This window comes from Miscanthus floridulus, chromosome 2 (assembly GCF_019320115.1).
Source record: "Miscanthus floridulus cultivar M001 chromosome 2, ASM1932011v1, whole genome shotgun sequence".
Classification (NCBI taxonomy): domain Eukaryota; kingdom Viridiplantae; phylum Streptophyta; class Magnoliopsida; order Poales; family Poaceae; genus Miscanthus; species Miscanthus floridulus.
In genome coordinates this window covers 172,363,041-172,374,106 of record NC_089581.1, presented here as the reverse complement: position 1 = coordinate 172,374,106, position 11,066 = coordinate 172,363,041, and the positions used below count along the sequence as shown (strand labels likewise).

Sequence of the window (11,066 nt, the reverse complement as noted above, 5' to 3'; positions counted from 1 at the left end):
CCGCATCACGGAAATATCTATAAAGTAGAGGCCTTGTTTAGTTGGGCGAAATTTGAGAATTTAGCTACTGTAGCACTTTCGTTTTTATTTGGCAATTAATATTCAATCATGGACTAATTAGGCTCAAAACGTTTGTCTCGCGATTTTCAACCAAACTGTGCAATTAGTTTTTTTTCGTCTACATTTAATGCTCCATACACGTATCGTAAGATTCGATGTGATGGATACTGTAGCACTTTTTGGAAAAACTTTTTGGAACTAAACAAGGCCAGAGTTTATGAGCCTGCGACGCCGTGCACTTCGTGACTGTGTTAAATTTATAAACTTTGCTTTTTGGATTAAATGTCAATTTAACGTTGGTATTTAATTTTTACAGTATTGTTATCTTATTGTACGATCCGTGTGTTTTTAGTATAAATTGTTAGTTATCCCGTAGCAACGTATGGACACGCTACTTAGTTGACAAAAAAGAGAAAAGAAACTCGATGATAGGAAAAACAAAGACGATTATATTGATAACAAGAGTTTCCTAATAATGAAAACGGTTAGGAGAAGAAGAAGAAGAGCCAACTGTCACGGACTCATCACGGCAAAAGAAAGGAAGGGTTTCAAGGTCCGCCGCTCTCCACGAAGCAGCGTAGTCAACGTGCGCCCACGTTGCAAGACAAAGAGAAATCGGCCCAAGTAGCGTGCGCGCAGAAGCTAGCTGTCAACAGCCCCCGAAGAATCGCTCTCCTGCGTTCACACCTGTAAACCTGTTTGTTCTTTTTTCTTCTTTCGTTCACCTCGCGTGCGGCGACTAGGGCGACCGCCGCCGCCCTACGCCCAGCTGCCCGCCCAGGTCTTCGTCGGGCGCTTTGCCGGCAACGAGCGCCCACCACACCAGGTTTGCCCGCCCCCTTCTTCCCCCTTCCCGCTGTGCAAAGCTGAGCACCCGAACCCTAGTTTTAGCTGCTTGGCTATCTGTTTATATTCGGATCTGATCTAAGTACAAGACTACAAGTGTATAAATATCATGCCTACTAACTTCGATCACATGCGTACACCCATGTCCTGTATTGGGTCCGCCCCTGGTTGGCGCCGTAGCAGTTGTTACCTGATTTAGGTGCGGGTGCAGTGTGTTTTCTGGAAATTTTGGAGCTTCTAATTCAGCTGAACCCACTCTATCCTTGTCCGCCTCTTCGAACTGAAAATTACTGGTTGTTCCGAGCAAAAATCAATTGGTACTGTGTCGGTGATGCTAGCTTTGAAGAAAGAAGAATCGTGCTGGATGATTGGTTCAGGCTCTAGACAGCTCACTGTCCCGCCTCTGACTATGTTAGCTGGTTATGGTATTAACAGGCACTTGGTTTTTTTCTGACAGATTGGTCACCTGAGGATTGTTACATTTGGGAAGGATGAGCAAAGGCCCAGTTCCATTCGTCAACATTGGGAAGAGAGCAAAAGGCAAGCACCTTCTTCTCAACAGTCTTTACAGGCCTTAGTTTTCAACCGTCATGCCTCATGTCATTCAATGCACTTTCCAAACGATGTCTAGTGTGGTCTTGATAATTTGTGTTGTTCTGGTTGGGTATAATAATGCACTGAATAACTCTGCTGGGTAGTAGAGAATCTATCTATATAATCATCACTAGATGCCTAATACTCAGTTCTTTTCCAGTTATTCCCTTGATTTATTGTGTAGATTCATAGAGAAACTTTCCGTTACTTTGTCACTGTATTCTATGGTGGATAAGACACGGACAGATAAACATAAATTCAATCCTGTGAGAGTTCTATCTATAACTGAACATACTATAAGAATGGACGTTATTTCATATTTATTGGGAATAATTGCGAAGTACTTTATCTGTTGTGGTATGTGGTACGGCAAGTACATATACATTTTATGGTCAGATTTCTGCGCTAGTAAACTTTATGTATTAATACTTCCTGTACTTATAGATCTCCTGTACAAGGACTACAACTTTGACCAGAAGTTTTCTTTGTCGACGTCTAGCAGCTCTGGTTTGGTAAGACAGCTCACACCTGTTGTTTTAGCTCCTTCCAGAAACCCTTTGAATTTATTTTTCTGATAACCTGTGCCTTTTTTTATAGAATCTCACAGCCACTGGTGTGAAGATCAATGAAGACTTCATTGGTGATATACGGACACAGCATAAAAGTGGTAGAACCACTGTTGATGTCATAATTGATAGTGATTCTAAAGTAAGGTTCTTGTAAACTCTGCTTTTCTGCATTCGAAAGTTTTTTTTTCGAGCCTGGTCGGATAGATTATTTGTTTTCTGGATCAAGGCTTCTAATTGTGGCACTGCTATAATTAAGTATCCTGCATGAGATGTAAATATATCTTGGCATAAGAAATATTACATTACTTACCTTATATCCTGGCGGATCCTAGGCATACACGCATTGATTATAGTAAGCAGCGAACACGTGGCTAATAAATTCTACGGGTAGGATATAGTGTTAAGTGTGGCTAGCGCTAGCGGTAAGCATCTGAAAGTGATCCCTTTGTATTTATTGGGGCCTCCTTCCATTTTTAGGCTAAGATTGCCGACCTAAAGAACACGTGGATTTTGGAATGCGAGTTTTAGACAAATGAGGATTGCTATATTATTTTATTAGCTGCACTTGTGCATCCATAGTATTTTTCTGCTTCATATTTGCTTTTGCTTTTGCTTTAGTTATGGTCCTCATCCTGCATTTGTGTTCTTACTGGAGTCCTCTTGGTTGCAGGTGTCAACCACAGTCACTGTTGATGAAGCACTAACTGGTTTGAAGACCTCATTCGCCTTCAAGGTTCCAGATCACAAGTCTGGGAAGGTTAGTATTTTTGGAAGTAAAGGAGGAAACATTAGCTTACTTGAATACAGAAAATGAACGGTGCAATATGTGCAGGAAGTCTTAACTGAGCTGTAGTTTACTTGCATACTGTGTTTATCAATTAGCTTACTTGAATATAAAAAATGAACGGTGCAATATGTGCAGGAAGTCTTAAATGAGCTGTATTTTACTTGCATACTGTGTTTATCAATTATATCAATGGCTTATGATCTAAATTTCAACCCACCAATTTTCACTGGAATGCTATTTTTTTTGCCAGTACTTATTTCTTTTTTTTTTTGCTGACAGCTTGATCTGCAATATGCCCATAATCGTTTTTCATTGAATTCGTCCATTGGTTTGACATCAACACCTTTGGTTGAGCTGGCTGCAACTGTCGGCACAAGTGAACTTACCATTGGTGCTGAGGTCGGGTTTGACAGTACTTCAGCTGCTGTTACTAAGTACAACTCAGGGGTTGGATACAACAAGTCTGATTTCTCTGCTTCCTTACTACTGTAAGCTCTGCAAGTTTATGCTTTTTGTTTAGGTATGCATGTAAATTTTTGCATTGCCTGTGATTTTGCAAGCAGTTAAACCTTTGGTTTATCGTAGCATGCTATTTTCGTTTTCCTTACCTTAGTTTTTTTTGTAAGTTTAACAAATGAATGTTATTTTCTTAGCTATCTCTCTTTTATCAGTGCACTGACCAATCTTTCCACATTTTTGCTAATAAATAGGGCTGATAAAGGGGAGACTTTGAAGGCATCATACATTCACTTGTTCAATCCAACCAATGGAGCTACAGTGGCAGCTGAGGTAACACACAAGTTCAAAACCAAGGAGAACTATTTCACAGTTGGGAGCTCCCATGCCCTTGATCCTTCAACATTGCTAAAGACGCGATTCAGCAACTCCGGGAAGGTCGGTCTTCTCTGTCAGCATGAGTGGAGGCCAAAGTCCCTTGTGACTCTCTCAGCTGAGTATGATCCAAAGGTGGTAAGTGCGCCTTCAAGAATTGGTGTGGCCATATCGCTCAAGCCTTGAGATGAGTTAAGTCACCTTCTGTAAAACAGTACAAGCGTTACATACTGATACTGTCTCAAAGAACATAAGCTTTGGAGCGATACCTAGAACAACCCTCCATTTTAGCCTTTTTTGGTAAGAGTCCTGGGCAAAGGAGTATTGTCTGGGAGTTGGACTTGTTTTGTGGAATGTTTCCATTAGAGCCAACTCCACACCGAGGATTGAAAATACAGAGGTTTGTATTAGAGCAGAAGCTTCACTCTGCGATATTTTTCCATGTTTTCCTAGTCGAAGAAAATGATTTTGGAGGTGATTGAACACCTAACATCTTGAGTTGATGGTAGTTTTAACAGCTCTGGAGATAAAGGGGCCATTTGTACCCAGCAACAGCAGAATTAGCTCTTGAAATTGGTCATTTTGGTAAAGCTTTTTTTTTGTTGGGTTGTTCTTGTGAAATTCATAGCAGGGCCTAGTTTAAATTGTTTCCCCGATAAAGTAGGTTGTGTCCTTGCGATATGACTTATGAGGTGAATGCGCTCAGACTGGAGATGAGCCGATGGAGGCTTATCGTGCAGCTGGGCCGGAGGCGTGCGCTGCGTGTCCTCCCGCCCCGGTGCAGGTGAGCAGGTCCCTTGTGAAGTTCACTGTCCTTAAGGTCTCTCGGACCCTTCGCACTCGACTCAGTCACAGCACGCGCGTGTGCTCACCTCACTTCACTTGGCCCGTCTGTCTCCACGCCACGCTCCCCACATCCCCTTTCCCCTCCTCTCCACTCCACTCCACTCTGCAGTAGGTAGAGTGGCAAGAAGGATGGTGGCGACGATGGCGAGCTCACTGCTGCTCCGGCCGCGCGCGGTCCTGCCACCCCATCCTTCTAGCTCCAGCCGCCGGCCATTGCCAGCCCCACGTGCACAACTGCAAGCGAACATCCAGCAGAAGCCGGGCCTTACGGCAAGAAGCGACGGCGAGCGGAGGCAGCCGGCTGGGACGCGGCTCTACTCGCTGGCGCCCTACCCTCTACTGCTCGCCGCGCTGCTGCCGGGAGGTACGGCCTTGCCACGGCTTGTGTTCTCGGCGGTCGCCTCTGCTGACGCTTTGGTTCTTTCCGCCGGCCGTTCTGAGCAGCTGAGCCGGTGACGGCCGTGTTCGCGCCGTTCGTGGAGCTGGTGAAGACGTGGGACCTCCCCGGATGGCTCGTGCACTGGGGCCACCCCGGCAACATGGTACGTCTCTCGCCACAGCTGCAGGCTGCAGCCGAGCATGGCTCCTGCACCACTGAACAGCTCACCTTCTTGAAGTTCCCAAACAAGCAGGAACTCAAATGCTGCAATGATTTTATCAGCAGTGTGATCAAATTCCAACCAGAACAACAGTGTTGCTGAAACCTCACAGTGCCAGATTCGATGTTGATCAAATTCTGTCTGGTTCAATGTGTAACTCTTGGTTCTTTCTTGTCAGGCTGTGGTGCTCTTCGCAATGGGTGGCTACGGGACATACCTGGGCTTCAGGATCAAACTATCAGACGATCTTGTAATCCCAAGACCATTTACTATGCACTTTGCCTTCCATCATTGAGAGCAGCACTCTTGATTTCGGCTGTGTAACTTGCATACAGGAAGAGAAGGCCAAAGCCAAAGATCTCCACCCAAAACTCCTCGCAGGGATGTTCTTTTTCTTCGCCCTGGGCGCGACCGGTGGGATCACAGCTCTTCTTACCTCAGACAAACCCATCTTTGAAAGGTTCTGCTCTCAGAATACATACTGTTCTTCTATGTACAAAGTGACGAGGACATCACTCCTTCGGATGTACCCGCTGATCCTCCAACCATCATGCAAGGTTCAATGACCCGGACTCGAATACGTCAACTCAATTTAGAGGTGAGCTCGTTCTTAAACGATCATTTTCATACTTTTGAGAATAGACTACTGCCTAATAATGTTATCTTGCTTAGGAACATTGGAGAAGGTCATGAGGGACTTAGAGGAAGAGGTGGAGGCATTGATGATCAGCAAAGACGTTCAACAGAAACCGGAGGCCCAGTCCAACATGATTTCGAGTCTGCCTCGGTCTCCAGGACCAGTCTGCCTTAAACTGGTCACCCAGGACGCATTCGGACTCCGTTTTCGATGATCCACATATGGTTGGAAAGCTAATTTGATAAGGAAGACAATCCAAGTGGTCTCACGTCAAAAGCCCTTCAGAATCAACGGAAATCGTCGAAACAAGTCAGCGTCTAGAATCTGTCAGGGTGCTGCGACACCGTCTTTTGGTCCGTGTATCGTGTTTGGGCCCATTAGGGGGCACGTCCAGGGTAGGCAACGACCCTAAGACCTTTATAATCATACGCTGCCGCCGTCATTAGGTTTTAGGGTTTTGCTTAGATTAATCTGTCAAGAACAGTTTCACCGTTCATCGGTTTGTAAGACCCCAACTTTATGAGATTAATCATTCATCTGCAATTTGATTGCTTTCTTTCTTGTTCTTCCTTGTGTTCTTCGTTGCGCAAGCATGGATTAGCCTTCTTGACGAGGTCAACAGGATCCGTGTCTCGGTTGATAACCAGAGGAGTTGTGGTGCTAAGGTTGCAGGGTTTGATCTTTTGATCTGAAGCCGGATCGGTGTGTCATTCTCCGCCACAACGATAGTTACCTCTACCAAACGAAAGATCGGGATCCCTATCCCTATCCCATTACGAAGGTATGGTCGCCTTACAAACTTTTGGCAATGGATTTGCAGCCCTCACGCCGTGACTGGAGTCATAGGCCTTGCACTCCTGACCATTCAGTCTATCCTGCCAAAGTTGTTCGAGGTAACCTGGAAAGATATAGCAAATCATCACACACACCAGTTCAATATTTTGCTTTGGTCATTCAATTTGTAGTCCTCCAAAGCCTGGTGATTCACATTCAGATATAGGCTGAGTGACTTGGTTTTTGTAATGCCAGGGAAACCCAGGGCTTAGGACTACACATGGTCTGCTCGGCAGTGGCATCATGACTCTGTTTCTAATCCACGCGGCACTAGGCCTGCAGCTTGGGATCAGTTTCTAACTTGTGGCTACAATATCTTGGGGGTTGCTTCTTTCTGATTGTTTTCAGAGATTTTAAGTCACTCTTAGTATTATCACACGAAGCATCCCCTCATAAAATCAAAATAATGTAAGAGAAAGGAAATTTGTTTTCCTTGTCTTTGTTGGCAACCGCAGTCAATGTTATGATAATCTGATATTGCAAATTTGCGATAGGCCAGTAGAATATCCATCTGGAGACAACCAGACATGGATACATGTCTGTTACCTAAACGAAGAACAGAATCAGACAAAAAGAAGAGAAAAGAGAAAGAAAATGTTGTAATCCTAAAAGCAGAAAGCAAAATACTGCTAATGATCAAGTGTTTTCATGTCATCATTCTAAAGAATCAGACATTGAGTTCTAGTGTGTAAATGACAAAAATTTGTTGCATCCCTCAATGTTATAACAGTGGTAGATAGTGTTGGTATACATACATGGCATGTATTGCATGATGAATGCCAAATGCAAACTCCAAAAGTTTGACTGGAGATCTTTCGGGAAAAAAAAAGTTTGACAGGAAAGCAACGATATACAGATGGACCAGGCGAGACTTTCCCCTACTCAACTAGGGTATAGCCATATTATACCAGGCCAGTTTCCTTCAAGTCATGAGGCATTGTGAAGACGACCTTTGTAGATTTATCTAACGCTGACCTCAACTGCCGAGTAGCCTGTTCCTCCATGCATATCCCAACAAAACAACGATGACCAACAAGCAGAAAGATGATGTGCCCCCAACAAATGGCCAAAAGGGACCCACAAACTTCTTATAGTCCCCATTGTTAGGCACGTTTATGGCAAACGATGCAGCTATCAGTGTGTTCATGGATATGCCAAAGGATACAATAATCAGTATGAGATGGAGCTGAATAAGTCCATTGCGTTGGTTGTCAAGTTGGATGTTGATGTAGTCTTCTGTGTCAACGATATATCCTCGGACCTGTTAAATATGCCAGAAAATAGTTATCTACATGAGGATAGGAACTGTCATATTTGTGGTATCAGAGAATGCAGGGGGTGAGTATGGTGTATGCAATACAGGTTTGGGAGAGAAGAACAAACCATCATAATTCTGTTGCGAATTCCATCCAGCTGCATGAAATAAGATTCAAGTAACATCTCTAGGTCTCCTACATCGTCGTCCAATGGCGCAACCACAGCAATGCCCGTGGCTTGGTTAATAACAGAATTTCGTGTATCCATGTTAGTTTTTGAAGGAAATTTGCAATTTAAAGCAGAAGAAACCAGTAGAGCTTCATCCTGCGGACTTTTTATTTGCTTCCTTGATAGGTGTAGTTGTGCCATATTTTCATTATGATCCAAAAGATGCTCTACTTCATCTCTGACCTGAAAAATTTTCAGACAATGATATCACATATTATGAAAAGGAAGTGGCTTCAGACATCATACGAACTATCACCAAAGTTTTAGCCTTATAAAACAGATTGGGAGGCTTTGCGGAGGATGGGAAAGCCTAGTATGATATATATAGGGACAGATGGTCTGTTGTTTTTATTTTCTGTGCTTCAAAGATTCAACCATAGCTTATGTACTTCCTTGAGCCATGAATAAATGATGTTTATAACATCAACACAGTCTACAAATGCAATTCATAGAGCTAATTTCTATTGTACTAATATATTTATATTGAACCTAGTACGGTATAGCAGTTTGAAAGCACCTTTTTTTCAGAAAATTCCACAAAATGTCATTTTTTATGCCTAAACTAGATATCCTTAACAATATCAACAGCAAAAGTTCTTTATGGAGCACTTGTTACATGTCTTGGTAATCAGCATCATTGCAACAGGTACCCATGCAGTGGATGTTATTATTCTTCAGAAATTCACAAGAATACCATATAGTTCTGTAGCTACATGCACAGTGATAGTCAAGTAAACAATACTGCTCGGCCATTCTTTTGCAAACAATAAGCACTAAACTGAGTAAGAATTAAGATTTAAGAAACATAAAGTGACCAAATATGTATAAGTGTATAACTAACAATACCTTGTGTACACCAGCGAGCAGAGACGTTAGATTGCTTTTCAGGCTTCGAACACGCTCGAGATTCCTAGTGCTCACATTCTTAGCCAACTCATCCAACACCCAAATGGCATGCCTATTAAGATCAGATAGGCTGGAATGAAATGACAAGCATACAGCTTCTAGGGCGAGCTCCAGCACCTGAAACTCAAAGGGGAGCTCACACTCTGCATCAATTTTAGCATGCTTGCCATCCACTTTACCCACTTGTGTGGCACCAACATCAACCTCCACGCTCTTCAATGGAAAATGCCTCCTCAATTTATCGATGAAAGGAATAACCTCCTGAGCAAGAGGTTCCAGCAGCAGGACTTCATTAGCAGTTACAATAGCTCTTATGAACTCTAGATTTATTACCATCGCCTTCTCTCGAGCTGAAAAATAAGCAAAGTCTAAGGTTAATCTCACCGATAGCAGATATGATTCACGGCATTCTAAAAAACTTCTATATGAAAAAAAAAACACTTCACGGCGTGCTAGTACGAGGATTTCACTAACTTGCAATTCACAGCTATCGACAAAATCTGAGAGCATCAGCTCACCGAGGATGCTGGGACAGCGGGAGAGAAGGGGCCCGACAACGCGGAGGTCGCGCGCGTGCACCCCGGAGCGTTCCGCGACGAAGGCCCTGTCGCTCATGAACACCTCGCACCGGCCCCACCGATCCATCCTCATCCACAGCCGGGCGGGCGCCTTCCTCCTCCTCCTCCTCCCGGCGGGGTGCGGCGCCGGCGGCGCGACAGGCGGTCTGGGCAGTGACGGGAGGCGCCGGATGGCGCGGGAGCGCTTGGAGGACGACGAGGAGGAGAATGAGGAGGACGAGAGGAAGGGAGGCGGCTTCCTGGCCCCGATGCCCGATAGCATCACCATCGCGGCGGCAGCACGGCCCACGGTGATCGGCGAGGAACATAGTGGGGAGCGGGCGGAGAGGCAGCGGTGGGGTTTTGGCCCGTGCGGAGAGACGTGGGTGGAGCGACGGAGGCAGCCGCGAGCGAGTTCGGCCGCTGCCGGCCGGTGGGGCCGAGGTGGGCGACCCGATTTTTTACAATTTGTTTTTTTTAAAGAAAATTTAAGTTTGGCCGTCTTGAAGACGTAAACTCATCTTTGATCCTGAGGGTCGACGTCAGGACTCATGGCTCCGAGATAATACGTATCAACGTCATAGATCTTAGCTTCGAGGTGTTTGGCCGTGTACAACAAGGCATTCTAGGTGACATTGACGTAGCCGGTACCTTGGCGCCACAGATCTTGGCTCCGAGCTCGGCGTCAGGATCTGTAGCTCCGACCTCGGAGCCGTAGATCTCGGCTCCAAGCTCGGAGCCATGGATCATAGCGTCGAGCATGGATTTAAAACCCACAGCCAAGTTTTTCTTGCCGAGGCTGCTTTTATTTCTTCCTCCTCCCTCTCAAGTTCTTTCTCTCCTTAACCCGCTCAATCTCTTGAATCGACGAATTTGACCTTGGATATTTGGATTTAATTCATACATCTTCGCGAGCAAGGTATCCTCTCTCCCCTTATTATTTTTTACGCATTGATTTGGTATATATTACGTCTATTTTATAACCCTAAATACGCTATTACCTAATGTTTGAAGTGATTTAGTTTGTCGTTATGTACTTTAAATGTTGTTATGTTGATTAATGTGCTCTATTATTGGACCTTTCATAGTGTTGTTGGTTTCATTATTTGTTGTCATAATATTGAGTTTAATATTGTATAGGTAGTGAAACGAGCTCACGTAGTGCAAATAAAACATAACGAAGTAGTGGATTATCTAATTCAACACACACAACACATGAAATGACATGTGATAATATGTACTAAACTAGGGTACAGAGGTCCTGGACTAAACATAATATGCCTTAGATAATTGAAGCAAACAACAAGCATATAAAATGACAAGTGAGAACATGTGCCAAACAAGGGTACATAGTTTCTTCGACTAACCCTAACATGCCTTAGGTGATTAAACCAAAAAAATAAACACATGGATGTGGCCCGTTAAAAAGAATGGTTTGTCCTATTAGTGTGACCACATAGCAAATTGTGTTGCACCTTCTCCACAGTATCCTTCCATTGTTGATGGTGGTGGCAG

At 44.2% G+C, this 11,066-nt stretch overlaps 2 protein-coding genes and 1 pseudogene across 3 annotated transcripts; 2 read left to right on the top strand and 1 right to left on the bottom strand.

Moving 5' to 3' along the window:
- Positions 1–685: 685 nt before the first annotated feature.
- On the top strand, positions 686–4,177 carry LOC136535715 (mitochondrial outer membrane protein porin 6). Its single transcript, XM_066528088.1, has 7 exons — positions 686–886; positions 1,364–1,446; positions 1,945–2,012; positions 2,098–2,208; positions 2,740–2,826; positions 3,136–3,344; positions 3,567–4,177. The coding sequence occupies exons 2-7, from the start codon at positions 1,398–1,400 to the stop codon at positions 3,871–3,873; spliced, it is 831 nt and encodes a 276-aa protein (XP_066384185.1). The 5' UTR covers positions 686–886; positions 1,364–1,397; the 3' UTR covers positions 3,874–4,177.
- A 135-nt stretch (positions 4,178–4,312) lies between these two features.
- On the top strand, positions 4,313–6,968 carry LOC136535716 (uncharacterized; annotated as a pseudogene).
- A 337-nt stretch (positions 6,969–7,305) lies between these two features.
- Positions 7,306–9,969, bottom strand: LOC136540685 (putative magnesium transporter MRS2-H). Of its 2 annotated transcripts, XM_066532697.1 has the most exons (5): positions 9,513–9,969; positions 9,328–9,344; positions 8,935–9,255; positions 7,987–8,271; positions 7,306–7,864 (listed from the first exon to the last, which is right to left on the bottom strand). In XM_066532697.1, the coding sequence occupies exons 1-5, from the start codon at positions 9,838–9,840 to the stop codon at positions 7,580–7,582; spliced, it is 1,236 nt and encodes a 411-aa protein (XP_066388794.1). In that variant the 5' UTR covers positions 9,841–9,969; the 3' UTR covers positions 7,306–7,579. The 2 variants fall into 2 exon arrangements, with proteins under 2 accessions (XP_066388794.1, XP_066388793.1); XM_066532696.1 differs by having other exon boundaries at positions 8,935–9,344.
- Between the last annotated feature and the right edge of the window lie 1,097 nt (positions 9,970–11,066).